General features: G+C 41.5%; 1 protein-coding gene across 6 annotated transcripts in view; it reads right to left on the bottom strand.

Annotated features, from left to right (window-relative positions):
• LOC135492037 (phosphatidylinositol 4-phosphate 3-kinase C2 domain-containing subunit alpha-like) overlaps positions 1-15,096 on the bottom strand; it is a 41,335-nt gene that overhangs the window by 7,941 nt on the left and 18,298 nt on the right. For 3 of the 6 annotated variants that reach the window (XM_064778129.1, XM_064778131.1, XM_064778127.1), the window contains exons 1-22: positions 14,687-14,770; positions 12,812-14,306; positions 12,461-12,537; positions 11,496-11,647; positions 11,064-11,196; positions 10,754-10,865; positions 10,102-10,409; positions 9,703-9,930; positions 9,327-9,371; positions 8,062-8,352; positions 7,716-7,886; positions 7,347-7,376; positions 6,573-6,653; positions 6,213-6,401; positions 5,861-6,049; positions 5,455-5,638; positions 4,772-5,099; positions 4,397-4,533; positions 3,997-4,166; positions 3,635-3,791; positions 2,163-2,269; positions 1,937-2,062 (exon numbers count right to left, since the gene is read on the bottom strand). In XM_064778129.1, coding sequence (XP_064634199.1) covers positions 1,937-2,062; positions 2,163-2,269; positions 3,635-3,791; positions 3,997-4,166; positions 4,397-4,533; positions 4,772-5,099; positions 5,455-5,638; positions 5,861-6,049; positions 6,213-6,401; positions 6,573-6,653; positions 7,347-7,376; positions 7,716-7,886; positions 8,062-8,352; positions 9,327-9,371; positions 9,703-9,930; positions 10,102-10,409; positions 10,754-10,865; positions 11,064-11,196; positions 11,496-11,647; positions 12,461-12,537; positions 12,812-14,278 — 4,682 coding nt within the window. In that variant the 5' untranslated portion in view covers positions 14,279-14,306; positions 14,687-14,770. Of the gene's footprint in view, positions 1-1,936; positions 2,063-2,162; positions 2,270-3,634; positions 3,792-3,996; positions 4,167-4,396; positions 4,534-4,771; positions 5,100-5,454; positions 5,639-5,860; positions 6,050-6,212; positions 6,402-6,572; positions 6,654-7,346; positions 7,377-7,715; positions 7,887-8,061; positions 8,353-9,326; positions 9,372-9,702; positions 9,931-10,101; positions 10,410-10,753; positions 10,866-11,063; positions 11,197-11,495; positions 11,648-12,460; positions 12,538-12,811; positions 14,307-14,686; positions 14,771-15,096 lie in introns of those variants that run through there. The other 3 variants (XM_064778128.1, XM_064778132.1, XM_064778130.1) reach the window with 3 other exon arrangements.

Consider the following 15,096-nt stretch of genomic DNA (forward strand, 5'->3'; position numbering starts at 1 on the left):
AATTAACAGTATGCTCATGTAGGTAGTCCAATACCCACAATATCCTCACCATAAATGCCATTCACTACTTGAAGGAGGGCAAGCACAACTACTGCCTTTCACCAAAGTATCCTATCTACAGTTACAGATCACTGAGGTAGAGGGTGCCACAGAAATACATTCGAAGTCTATGGCGGGTACAATTTCTCACTGCATCCGAGACGCAGACTGCCCCCTCTCCAGAGGATCTCTGTAACTTGTACCTTTGAGATGACTGGTAGTAAGCTTACAGGTCTCCTACTTCCTTCTTGGACTGAGGATGCCACAAAAATATACCAGTATACAATAGGGAAATTTCCAACATCACACAGTGCAGAATGGGTTGTACTGGAACCAGCGGATCCAATAGCAACTGAAAGCTTCTCAAGGCCCTTCAACTGAGCAGTCGTTCCGCAGAATGTGGTCCAGAATTTGATACAGTAGGCCTAATATAGATCTCACATGAAAGGTATTGAATATCTGGAAACGGGTACTAACAAGTGGGGTTTGATGTCGACCCAGCAATCTGGTTTTGTGGGAGGCTTTTCTCCAAAGGTTTTAAGATGAGTACTCAATGCAACTAGGTTTTTTATTTTTCCCAAATGTCTTCTTTCCAGACGTCACCCTCAGTCCTTAAAGGTATCCATGCAAACAGGCTTCACCTCCTGAAGAAACCAATGTGCACAAGCTTGCGATTAAAGGTCCAGTACCTCTGCATTTACAAAGTGACCCTGAACCATAATGAAAACAAGGAGTTCACATGCTTGTTCTACACAATTGCTGTGGCATCATTCATCACAATGAAGTGTGACAATGTCTATCAACAACAATGGTATATGTTGTAGTACGTTATATAACATAATGTGCAGTCAGAACGTTTCTATTCAAATACAATAGTGATACATTTTTCAACAAAAGCACTGGGCCTTCCCCGAGATCTTAACCCAAAATCACCAGAACCAGGATGAAAATGGTGAGAAAAGGCATACAGCTGAGGTGCAAGAATGCATACAAAGACTCTGAGAGCATTTTGAATTGAAGGTTATGCTAGCAGTTCTTGCCAAGAGAAATAAACTTGAAACGAAACGCCTACCACCAAGGAATATACAGAGTTATAGGAAGAACCCAGACTGTAAACTTAAAATGAATTCCATGCAAAGACAGTACATCGCACTGGAACCCAGATAGGCTAACAATATTCTTTTTGCACACTGCTGATATCAACAAAAAGGACCTAACTCAGCCGTGACATTTCCATGGATGGGGAAGTCTGCTGTGAATCCAAATTTTAATCAACATAGTATTTAGCCAATGGATACAAACACCACTGGAGAGAACATGGCTGATTGAGGTTCATTTCCATTGACAGCAGCATACAGAAGGTTTAGCAAAAGGAGTGTTCATCTTGCATTGAAAAACAAATGTACCTTACCAAATTGTTTGTTCAGAGTGAGGTTTAAAAGAAGAAAAGAATCGCAAAGTGATCCACTCCACACTCCAAAAGTTATATGCTTTTCTTAATGAGTGCACGCCAGAGTTGAAGAGATCACAAACAGTATGAGTTAGTGCATTCTGTAGGTACAGTTCCTGAGAAGTTTCAGTGCACTGATTTGTTCCGAACTGAACATCATGCATGTGAACTTCTCATTGCAGTTACAGGTGGATCACTGACAACTTGAGAAGACTGAGGGTTCAATCTTTCATCAAAATTAACAAGACCTTAATTATTCAAGAGACAGAGTTGAGAGTAAAAATAAAGATTACTTGCTGTTGCTGTATTATTACTTGTATTTTGATGGACCCTCCTTCATGAGCAGCAGTGTGGGGACAAGGACAGCCCGAACAAGACTAGTGCCACAGTTAGACAGGTAAGGATAGTTGTCCAAAGTGACCGCGAGGGAAGAGACAGCGTACTTACCTGTATGTCTTTGGTATGAACGACAGCAGCATGCCCTCCCGGTGCCCAGAGAATCGCTTCTGAGCCATCGCGTGCAGGAAGAAGTTAAACTGTGTTGACACTGACTTCAGGCTGCCTTGGATCATTCTGGAGAATAAAATCAATTTGTCAGATCAAAAATTTCTCACAGTATAGATGGTCACCCTCCGTTAGGGGTTTTACTTTTGTTTTGACTGCAATAACTCACCTCGTAAATGCAGCAATAGCTTCAGTGTCCGAGCAGTCGGGCAGTAATACTCTCTGGACGTACATGGCAGCATTGTGGTTGATTCCAGGAATACCTGAGGCAGACATCTGAAAAAGAACAACTCAGTATACAGCAGAACCTAGATGAAATGGCCAGGGCCATTGTGCTCACCTCATGTGGAGGAAAGATGGACAAAGAGCATGGTCTTGTGTCATGTAGTGTTAGGTTTGATGTAGGTCCAAGCAATTACAATTTCCCCAAAATGGCCAATTTACAGTACATTCGACCTCTGTGACCTTGAAGAGTAGGTCAAATCAAAGAAGACCCGGGTGACACATTGAATGGTTGTTAGAATTAGATGTACCTATGATATAAAATTGGTGCCAATCGGGCAAGTCATTACTAGGAATAATGGCATTTTGAAGAATTTAGGATTTGGCCCCCTCCCTGGAGGCCAAACGGCAAATCAGATCGCACCAAACTTCGGTACCTGAGATCACCTGACCAAGGGGTACATGTGTACTTAATTTGTGATCAATAGTCATTGCAGTTAAGAAACGTGCCATAGTTACGGCCTGACGGCGAATTTACGCCATTTGACCTCTGTGACCTTGACAAGAAGGTCAAATTAAAAACCTGTGTGACATATACTGTATGGTGGTTAGATGTACCCATGATATCAAATTGGTGGCAATCGGGCAAGAAGTTAAGGAATAATCACATTTTTAAGGTTTTTGGATTTTGCCCCCTGGTGGTCAAGTGGTGAATCATATTGGACCAAACTTTGGTCCCTGAGATCACCTGACTAAGGGGTAAATGTGTACCAAATTTGGTATCAATAGTCATTGCAGTTTAGAAACGTGCCATCGTTACATCCTAACGGCTAATTTACACCATTTGACCTCTGTGACCTTGAAAAGGAGGTCAAATCAAAAACCCGGAGGATATATGATGCACCTTTGCTAGAAGTACCTACCATATTTTTTTCAAAATTTCCCGACTACTATTAAGGGAGATATTGCATATTTTCACTTTTAACGTTTGTCCCCCTGGTGGCCAAACCATGAAACAAATCGGACCGAAACTTGGTCTCCCAGGTGTCATTACATAAGGGTACATGTGTACCAAGTTTCAACTCAATAGCTCTAACAGTTACGAAACGTGCCCTGCTAACGGACGACGGACGACGACGACGACGACGACGACGACGACGACGACGACGACGACGACGACGACGACGACGACGACGGACGACGGACGCCACGGTATGGGATAAGCTCACCTCTGCTAAGAGGTGAGCTAAAAATGACATCTCAACATCCATGAGACATTACAGCTGTAAAGGCTGTGTAGTGACGACATTAAAATATTCATTTTGGACGTCAGTGAGTTTGATGAGAAGTGGTAAGTCATGCAACAGACCCTACTTTGGCAATGGAATGTCATTCGTACATTGTAAATAAGAAACTCACCAGTCGAAGCAGCGTGATCAGGAATGCGCCATTCTTCCGTAAAACGTTAAATGCTTCACAACAAAGGTCTACAAACTCCTGGAAGTTGTCCGTCACCTTGTCACCTCCATTGATGACGTATGCCATGTCCGATGTGAAAACAAATGGTACTCGGTCCCTGCAGAAAATTGTGAAATAAAGATATGGGATTCTGAGTGTAATTGACAACTTAAAGCTAACTACAAGTCTAAACCTATGAAAGTTCTTTGTTGTCAGAAGATTTTACATCATCACTTTCTGTATCAACTTTTGAACATATTCCCTCCATGAAATACATTATCGGATATTTTCACTTTTAATGCCAGAATGACTTATCTGCTTACCGTTTGATGTTGCCAAATCTCTGTGCATCACCTAAGAACTTTCCAAAGTCGATATGGAACATGTGGCCAGTCTGCTTCAGCATGATGTTGTCGTTATGACGGTCACAGATACCAAGGATATACGTTGCCACACAGTAACCAGCGCATGACCGCGTGAAATTTACCACGGCCTGAAAGTACATGAAAAAAGTTTATTGCTCTTTAATGATAGGTAGTTCGGCTTTAAGTCTGATTTATAGTCACCTTGTTTGTTGTTTTTCTCGTACTAAACCGCTCCCTCATGAGCCCTGAAACTGGTAGTGAGTGACTGTGGTAGATCTCATTAGTCACTCCTTCATTGAGAACTAAAGTTCAAGTAAAACTTCAATTTGGTGGAGCCATATTAGCCAATCATTCGTACCTTCCTATAATCAAGCTCTGTTGGGTTGTACTTCTTTAACCACTCAGCAAGAGGTCGGTCTTTGAATGATCCCGTCACACCATAGGGGTCTTGAATCTGTCTGAGAGTCTGAGACTCGGACACCAGTTCGACAAGCCCTGAAAGTATTGCAATTGTAGACGAATAAAGTCAAACCGGACTCAAGCTAAATGAGAAAAGGGCTTGAAACAAGCTTTTTACTTAGATAAATTTCTTTTACATTCCATCCTGTTCGCCACAGTAGGTGCCCATTTGTGGTTATTGGCAATGAGGAGTCAATCGCAAAATCTCATGCTTCTCACTTGAATCAGGTCATTTGAAGTAAGCTGACTTGCCCAAGGTCAGATCGAACCTCACCTTTTCTCTCACCAGTCGACAAACACCTGAACGTAATGATCTTGAGATCCAGTCCCGATTTCAACCACATTTTATCCATTATGTTAATGAGCTGCATCGTCAACATGTCCTGACGAAGGTCATCGCCGACCTTGAACATCACACAATGTGGGTCAGCACGAGGTTCGTCGTGTTTGAAAACCAGCTTGAGCGGGAATGCGTTTGACGTGAAATAGGAGCATGATTTGAGTTCGATGCCAGTGATGACCAGGGAAGGGTCGAGAGGGAGGCCGATACTTTGGTCTTCAAATTCTTCAAAAAGTAGGCCGAGTTCTCTTAACAATGTCATCTGAAAAGAATGGCCAAGAAAAGTCGAAATATAAGATGTCAGGTTAAACTTCTTCTCCATTTAAAATATCTATATGAAGTACGATATTACAATGTATATGAAATGGGACAGTTGGAGCGGTATATCAAATCTGATCAGTGCTCAAAACATGACATTCTAGAGCATCACTTCTGAGGTATTACTACCAGTCGGACCCGCCCTCATTGATGACAGACACTGCGACACTCTAAGACTCATAGGTTTCCTCCAGGGTCTCAAGCTTCCTGCATCGATACATACATCATGACTTCAAGACAGCTGAAACAGGAAAAATCCTCCTAGTTTTCATCTCAATAATAATAATTTCTCTATTTACATCTCTATCCTTTGCATCCTTCGCAGCCTTGACACAAATAGCAGCTGTAGTCAGACCCTTCGTCAGATGTTCCTCTCTTTCTATCTCCTCCTTGAAGCCATTGCCAACCATCGACATAAGGGCGGTCTTCATCAAGTGGAAACGCCAACAGCATCGAACATCCAAGCTCGCTTCCTTGAATAACCTGAAATTATAAATTTAAGAAATAATTAATTTCAAAATATTTTGTAAAAATTTTGAAATTTTTTAAACCAGATATTATCGTTCTTCTGAAAAACTACATTTTTTAGCCATAGGAACTTCAGACAGCAGGGAGGAATCAAACCCACGATTTCTCAATCATGAGGCCGATGCTCTCCCACTGCGCTTCTGCGGTCCCAGTCAAACGTATAAAATGTCATCTTACCAGTAAAGCTGATGTGCAATCCTAACATTGGTCATGGCCATTTCGAGCAAGAACTGCGATAATGGACTCTGGTGGTACAGCTCATATTTCAAAGCTTGCAGAAGCTGCGGGAGGTAGTCACAGATTTCATCAGCGCACATTTTTTTGATCCACGAGATGGCAACATTCCGCACATGTTCATCAGCATACCTGAAAGTACCAAGCATACAATCCATGAACAGTTTGAAAGATAGTGGGCAGAAAAACTGGATACCAGTCCGGAATGCCAGGTGAGACAACTAGGTAAAGGCCCCAAACAGGACCAAGACGCTAACATTCTCAACCTCACTACAATTTGGCTCAACAGACTTACAAAGGCAGCAACAATTCCAATGCATCTGTTGGCTTCATCGGTGTCCATTCATCAATCAAGCGATAGATATCGACTAAACTTGACCAATTCCAGTTTGGTGCGGCTAGCAAGACCTTTGGTAGAGCTTCTGGACGATCGTGGAGATAGAAGCGCTTCTCCCATAGCACTTCATTCTCAGCAGGCGTGGCACTGAAATTGTAAACAACCTTTATAATTGAGGACAATCAACTTTAGTTTTTGATTTCTCGAGTATTGAAAACGACTCCCATGTTCAACTCTAGGAGTGAATGTCCCCATAGATCTGTTACAACTCTTACTCAGCTGATTCTGGAAATGAACACAAACTATTTTTCCACTTACAATGTAACACAATCTTTGCCAAGGATCTCCAGTAGCTGCTCCTGGTCATACGGGTGTAACGCTTCAAATGGTCTTTTCAGGCTAAAATCAAGGAAGAAAGTGTCAAGCAGACGATCAGGGTAAAAGGCGGGAGCAAGTAAATTATTAGATGAATATGTTGGAAAGTGACTGTTCTAAAGCATGCAGAAATGTTGACCAACTACTAGCAAATTTGATACATGTATGCTTGGTTCCTTCAGAAATCTGATCACTGTGTTACTATAGTGATGCTCTGTCATGCGAGTCGTTGATTGACTTTTCAACTATGCTAGGCCTCCTTGCTAAAGGGGATGTTGACCAGCAGATCTGAACAGATATTGGCCATGCATTCTCTGCTCTAAACATTATGCAGTCAATCGTGGCAGCTAATAACAACAGAAGCTATTTTGGCAACTTTGGCAAGGATTAGTAAGATTCCGCTTCCACTTTGGTATATGTTACAATGACGTGGTACAAAAGCAGGATCATTGGGTGTCAGAAGGATGAAAAGCAGTCACATCACCACAAGACTTGTAGGCCCAGTTTAAATCTGCAGTTATCTGGTGTGCAATAAAGCAGTGCACTAGAGATTCCAGAGCTTTGTTGGGCAAATAATGCCTTCCTATATATATCTAGTACCACCCTGGAGAACCAGAGACCCAAAATCCTTGGGTAACTTTATGCATTGCCTCAGGAATGAGGGTACCGATTCTACAGGGAAAGCAATGCGCATATCTAGAAAGATGAGTGAGGTACCTTTGTGCATTTTTCTCATCACTTAGATCACTGAAAGATCACAACCAATGGAACAAATAAAGAAAATGAAACGGCAAAAACTTAAGAGAAGACAGTTGAAACAGGTGCATAGCACTTCTTCAAGAAGGGAAAGATTCAGCAGAGCAGTAGATATCATAACCCAAAATATTCATGAAAATAGTTGTTTCAACTCTTTTCAAGGATTTCAGACACCAACATTTCGAAGAGAAAAACTGATGATATCAAATTACAAAATCAGATTTACAGAACCCCAAACAAGTCATACAAAAGTATACTAAACTGTCCAATAGGTTTGAGAAAGCACTTGTTGTTATTCAACAGTGATTTGAAAAATATTACTATACAGACCTTGCTTTTGTGGGTTTTACATCCGGAAATATCACCGGATGGCCAAAGTCTGGTAGGCTGACTTGGAGAAGGACAGCGTCTGGTTTCAGGATGTTGCACTGGGTGGAGCCACTAGGATTGGCACCTTCGTTAGGCCAGAGGGCAAGCAGTTGGTCACCCTGTGTGAGATGGCTGAAAGCAAGGAAATTCATCATCATAATACAAGAGATTACTCGAAGATTTCTAGTCACATGTTTGGAATCAGTACAGAAAGTGACACCCCAGCTGTCACTGACCAGGAAATTATGTAGCCTGTGCATTTGAAGAGTCGATTATATTTAGTATAAAAGAAGACATTACTGCTTACCCCTTGTAATCAAACATGGGTAGCACAGCCCACCCAAGATTGACCTTGATTTGTTTGGGGACTTCATTACTCGATCCGTCCTTCTCCGTCCTAAAGCCAACCAGAGTCAAGGCCAATCTTGTTTCCCTCGGCAACATGGAAACTCCCATCGATGGAAACTGGATCCACTCATCCCAGACAATGCGTGGCTGGAAGCTGTCTGTCGTTATCACTGCTTGTGAAGTCATGACGTTTTTACACAACGGCCGCCCACCGTAGAAGAGTCCACATGAAACACGGAAGTGGTCATACCTAAAAAAAACGAAGGACTTACGACTTCTTCAAATGGTTCATTTTAAAGAAGAGGAAACGCCTCAAAGCTCTCTCGATTTGTCTGTAGCTTTTATGGACTGATGTCCACACTCGATGCTTTGTGCCAAACTAACCTGACCCTTTCATGAACACCCCTAGATAATTACTTTCTGCTCATTGCAAAAAATTCCCAAAGGTCAACAATTTTCTCGTTACAAGATTACAATTTCAACAACCAGCGATTAGGCTGCAGCAGAAATGAAGACAGAGGGGTTAATATAATTCTGTATCACTCAGGCCTAAAGAATGATTTTGTTAAATTCAACTGGAAAAGTTGTGCCCAGTATGGTTAGGTGATGTGTCAGGTAACTTAACAGTGCAGTTACAGCGGCTTACTTTATGGTTGGTTAAACAGGCACTTACTGCTGGCCATCGCATCTTCTTTTGATATGAATTTTATCACTTATGCTGAACAAGTCAGGTGATGAAACCTAACATCTCCGAAAACCAGCAATAACATCTTTATTGAAGACAAGCATTCTTGTCACTTGGCAACTGAAGACCCTCTTCAGGGTTGGCCACTGCAATCATTCTGGTGTGTCAGAGCTCATCAAGTTTGCTATTCTAAAACACCTGGTTAGAATGTTTCACTTTTATAATGGATTATGCATTAGCCTCATCTTGAACACAGAGGTTTTGGGGAGACAACTCTAAGATGTTAGAAGTTGGTATAAGATGTGTCAAAGCAGACTCTCGGTGGATTATGCCTGGAATATCAAGTTTGAGGCGTTTTAAAGGAGAAATTGATACCTCACTGTCAAAATTGGTTGTCTAATTAAGCACAGAGCAGTCATTTTGGTTGACATTTTAGCTCCACCCTTGCGGTGTGTCGTGAGACAACCAATACCTTCAGTTTGGAAGCAATTCCTCCAACATTTGGTTAGTTCAGAATATCTAAGGGAGAGAAAACAAACCTTGTTGTTTTACCACCTGTTTTAGCACCTTTTTTATGACTATTCCTTCAAACAGACAAAGTTGGAGAGAAAAACTTCAAGAGGAGATTAAAAGTGGTCCACTATATGCACAAAAATTGAATGAAACTGGAGTTTGCATTCTGACTATTGAAACAGGAATCAACTTGAAGGATGTAAACATTAATCAATTCAAAATTGACAGTGCAGTGGACTAAACTCGGAAAATCGGAAAATTTGCAGTTTACTTTTGAAACTGATGAAGGCAGACACTTCTGAATGAAAAAGCTATTTCTGAAGAAAAGAAATTTGCGCAGAAACAACGTCAAGCAGTCTGGCATAATAAACAAACCACGCCAACATTGCACCAGATGCTTACTTTGTAGGCCACTCGGCATCAAAATGATGGGCTGTCGCCACATGTATGATGACGCTATCACACAGTTGACTCGCGTCCTCTTTCTCGCCGCTCGTGTGACTCGGGAATCTGATGACGAAGTCTGTATTGTACAGGTTACAATAAGTGCGGATCAGGTTGATTACGGCCGTACACAGCTCTTGTACTGCTCCATTCAGCTCATCATATTTGTTCGTTGCAGCTATCAGACTGGAATAGACATCATGAAAAAATGACATTTTTTTCCGATGAAGTTTCTCAAGTGCATGGACAGACATAGACAAGAACAAGGTAAGCAGCAGGCTACTTTTCGATATAAAATTCACTAAACCAGAACTTTCTTATTGTGTATACTGTAGGTAGGGGTGAAGTATTACTCACTCATTATATGTTGAAGATGGCCGCTCATCGTGACCCTGCTCCTTACTAAGGGCCTGCAGTCGCTTCACCGCCAAGGTAATCTCAGTGGTCTCCACAGTGTTCAGGATGGTACAGACAGCTTTCACGGCCCCAAGTAGGGCATTTGTTTGTATCTTCTTGAACTCGCTCTCCATGGCCTGGTTGAGAAGCTTCTCAATCTCCTTGGTGAAGGTGTCCATTAGAATCATCAGACTTTCTCTGCTTACTAATTTCTTGTATTCAGACAACTCTGACATTCTGGGCGCTTCCATTGGATGGAGATCTGGTGGCTGAAGAGAGAATATTAATCTGTTGTAACCTCGACAAATCATAAGCTGTCACAGAACACACCAAGGCATTGCAGGCTAAGCCCATAACATTCATGACATTGATTAAAAGCAGGGGACAGCGTTCATCAGAGGCCTAATTTACAAACCTATGCTTTGAAATATCAACAAGGGTTTAAAGGAATGGCACTGACTAAGAAAGAGTTTTGAGAGAGAAAAAACTTGTACGTCTGGTGGTCGACTTGGAGAAACCTAGCAACATGTAGTGTTCTCTCAAGACAAACTGATTTACAGCCTTTTTGCAGCAATTGGGAAATTTTTACTTGGATTAGAGTGCCTACACCTACGTTTCGTTCATATGGTCTTTTGACTTTCTGGGTATCAAGCAAGGTGAACTTGATCTCCAGATCAAGCTTTAGACAATGCTGCACATACTCATAGTCACCAAGGATTGAGTCACTGAAAAAGAAAATTTACAATGAGGAAACTTTAGAGTTTACCAGCAACAGTTTCGGGCAAACTACTCCCAAGAGAACTGAGAAGGATGGAACCTCCAGTTCTCTCCGACTTTCGGCTAGAAGGTTTTTACACAAGTGATTTTTCTCTTGGAAAGGAATGAACACTAAAAAAGACACCACAGTTTGAATCTTTACCCACCTCAGAAGAAACTCTTGGCGAGCATAAACTTTCAGTATGTAGTTTTCCAGTTTAACATCAGCAGAAGATGTGGCCGTATCATCACAGATCATGTACAGGACATGACTGATCACAAAGTGGACCTCAGAGTTGACTGAAAGGTTCCAGAAATTACATTACTTGACTAATTCAGTGTGATTTTTGTTTGAGATGCAATTTACAAAGCCTACAAGTGGTCATCCGAATGATAATGTTTGAACTGATGATGTGTTGTCAATGTTAATATTTACTGTTACTGCCCCTTATGTTGTTTCAGCTATGCTCGGCCATATCAGGCAGAAAATTAAAGGGAAAATTAGTTACTATTTACTAATTTCAGAATGGTGCTGTGATATGCACTACCACCGGTGAGTGAAACATGGATGACAAAGAACATGTCAGTGTCACACTTACTATCACAAGTGAAAATGACCGGGTCCTTCGCAAAACGAGCCTGGACAGTGAGTTTAATGGTCATTGATGGATGTTCGACGTGTTCGAGGACGGGACTCAACACAATGCCGGCATTCTTCTCTTGATCTTTGATTGAATATGTTGTCTTTAAACTGGAAAATGAAGGACGATAAACACTGACAAATTGTTAAAGAGATAGACTGCGTGTTACTACAATCAGTAGAAGAGGGCTCATAGAAACTTCAAGAATGTACAAGGACGATGCCAATCTTATTTGAAAATGTATTATGCCCGGGTCCAACTAACCAATGTTCAATTTGATAGAACATTTGATTCACAGATTGAACATTATCCTTAATAATTATAATCCCCCCCCCCCCCCAAACAAACATTACATAGTAAGCAATATATCAAGCCACTGCTATACGCATGCGCTTCGATCATCACTGGAGCAGTAAAGCAGGTTTTCAATTAGGTACCAGGAAGGGTATAAGAATATCAACTCATTTGCCTATATCATACATGTACATGTATATATGTAGCATAGCAGAGCATAGCATAGTTATTAATAGATCATGACAGTAGTAAGAATATGGATTCTCCAAATAACTTCTAACTTCCTTGTCCAAAGAATGTGTCAGTCAGTACCTGACAAATTTGTATAGTGATATTATTACACATTCAGAGCATGAACAAATTGCACACATACATGTACATACACATAGATTGTAATGAAAAGGAGAGAGACATATATTATTTTCAGTAAGGATATGTATTATTACTACCAGTAATGTAGCATTTGGCATATGCATAAAAAATATTTCTGATCAAATTAATGATCATGTAGTGTACTGTCTATATATGGTGCAGCAACAAGCCACTATTTTTTATCATACATGTAACAAATAATCTGGCAACAAGAGTCAAATCTCTCTAGCGAATGAGTCCAATCTCCAAGTACTTACCAATTCATGGCATCACAAAATGCTTGTGCTTCTTCATCAGCGACGAACGTTGGAACAAGACTGTTGTGGACATCATTCTGCAAAACAAATCAGCAACAAAAGTCGCAGTGCCCAGCTTTGTTTTTAACTTCTAAAATGCACAAGCCCATATAATAACGCCACAGGTGTAGATGGTGGTTGAAATTTTGACAAAGAGAATAATGTATTAAAAGGTACTTTTTTGTACCATGAGGCATGTCTTTCCTCTTGAAGTATTCTACTTGATGCATGTTATGTATTTGTAAAATGCAACATGTTTTGAAAAAGAAGATCCCGGTTTCTATAGGAAAAAGAGTAAATTATGCACCTTACCCAACCAATGATAGACTTCTCTGGAGTAACTGTTGGCTGAGACTTTGGTGGTAATGGTGTGGCAGGATCTGGTTCAACGTCATCCTTGACTGGCACCTTCTTGACCTCTTTGGACTTAGGTGGTAATGGGGGTGCCGCATCCCGCTGCTGTGCCAGCAATGTTAAAGTCGAAATAGAAAATGGGTCCTGGATCTCCTCCAGATTGAATTCCTCAGCACCATCTAAACTACTGTCGTCCTGGTACATTGCGTATTCTCCCGAGAGCTGAAGACCTTCGTAGTTTGGATCATACCCAGACATTTCTCTGCTTCCTGCCTGGAATCCCTGTACAGGTGGCAAATGTCTCCCTAATTCGGGAAATGGATTCGGAGCCTTCTTACGACGAAAACCCTGAAACTCTAGTGAATGTGACAGCTCATCTTCCGTGAGCACAGGATTCAATAACGGATCAAAATACGAGGTGCTGATTTTACGATCATGATTGTAACCGAATGTCATCAACTCATTTTCTGATGGCCTTGTTGCAACTTCGACATCAGAAGCATGACGCTGTCTATCAGAAAAGTCAGAAGATGCACTTGTGGCCATGCCAGACCGTTTCCACGCGGTGGAGGAATCCAAATCCGCCGAGAGACTACCGGTTTTCGGTCGAGCACCGTATGATTGAACAGGAAGGGTATGAGATTTTACAGGAGCAGGTTGGTTTCCATGGGGACGCGTTGGTACGATAAATTTGCCTTGATCAACCTTGGGTCTAGGTGGTATTGCAGGAGGTGGTTTTTCCCTATTGAAAGAAGCAATGCCCGACACTGGGTTGATCATTATTCCATGAGAACTCCCACTTCCATGATCTGGTTGTTTCTGAAAACTAGCTGAATCTGTGGATTGGGGTGCCATTGTTGTTCTTTGAAGTTGATTAGCCATGCCTTGCACAGGATCCTGAAAACTGGTGATAGATGCATAATCAGATTCTGAATCAGTTGTTGCTGAACGTCTCATAACAGCATACAAGTCTGCACTTGCAGCCCCACTCTCACCTGGGCTGACACGCCCCCTTGGCACAGGATCAAAATCATCTAAGCCATGTTGAGACGGAGCTTGTTTTTCGGTTGGTGAAAACGCCATCAAATTCATTTCACAGGGAGAGCTATCTTTTGAAGGTGTAACGACACCAGTTTTGATATTTGTGTCAACTTTTGGTGGGATGTTTTTGCGAGGTGCAGCTATTGGGGGCCTTGGAGGGACCACAGGAGTTCCATTTGATGACTTGCCAACTACCGACCTTGCATGATCGGATGACCTGGGTCTTGGTCTTGGTGAGACAGATGTTGACCTCACTTGTTCCTGTTCAGCAATTCGACTTGTTGGATGCATAGTTCTTGCTTTTCTGGCCACACGTGACCTGTCTGCTGAACTTGACTGATCAGACCTCGAACTGGGAATATCTTCCAGAAGTTCTAGCTCCATGCCGGATTAACCTCATGAGAAGACATTGCTGAAAGTGAAAGAAACATTAATTTGATACACATATAATATATTATATATCCCCATCCTCAAAAAGTCACAACACCAGAGAGTTGGCCGATGGCCCTAATATTGCGTGGTAGCCCGCCACAGTATAAACTACTATGATGAGGCAGCATAGCTTCTAGGAGTATGAGGCCACTAAGCTGGTCAGAGTACCCAGTGGATTGTGACGTGCACCAACACTGTGACTGTGCTGTCAGCATACAGTACACGTACACACCTCATGCACTGCAGTGAATGAAAGGGGGATAAAAGCGGCATAATTCACTAATAAAATGAATACGTATGATGAATCAGGATGTTATTTACGACGCACAACATCAATTCATAGCTACTGCAACAACTGACCGTGCAATCATGTGTTAGATTTAAAAGTATGCCAGAATTTTATCTTTGATTTCTGACTGTGAGGTGTTCCGACCTCCATTAATTTTAGCAATTTGGTTGAAGTTCCTGTTTCACAGCTCCACCACTGAGCTATATTTAAACTTCGGAATTCCCAGGGATTCCCGCGAATGAGGTTACTCGGATGACGAAATAGTGAGTTGGTTTAATAGTTCCAATTAAAAATTTTTTTTTCTGAAACTTTATTAAATTTTTCCTAATCTATGAGAAGGGTATTGTGTATTAATGTGATAAAATGTCTTCACAGCTAAATTTAGTGTTTCAACTGCTAAATCAATCGCACGTTTTTAATTGGGCTAAAACAAGTAGTTCTCATGCCGAGATGTTGGCATACCAGAGTCAATTCTTCTGCA

The sequence above is a fragment of the Lineus longissimus genome, chromosome 8, assembly GCF_910592395.1.
Source record: "Lineus longissimus chromosome 8, tnLinLong1.2, whole genome shotgun sequence".
Taxonomy (NCBI): domain Eukaryota; kingdom Metazoa; phylum Nemertea; class Pilidiophora; order Heteronemertea; family Lineidae; genus Lineus; species Lineus longissimus.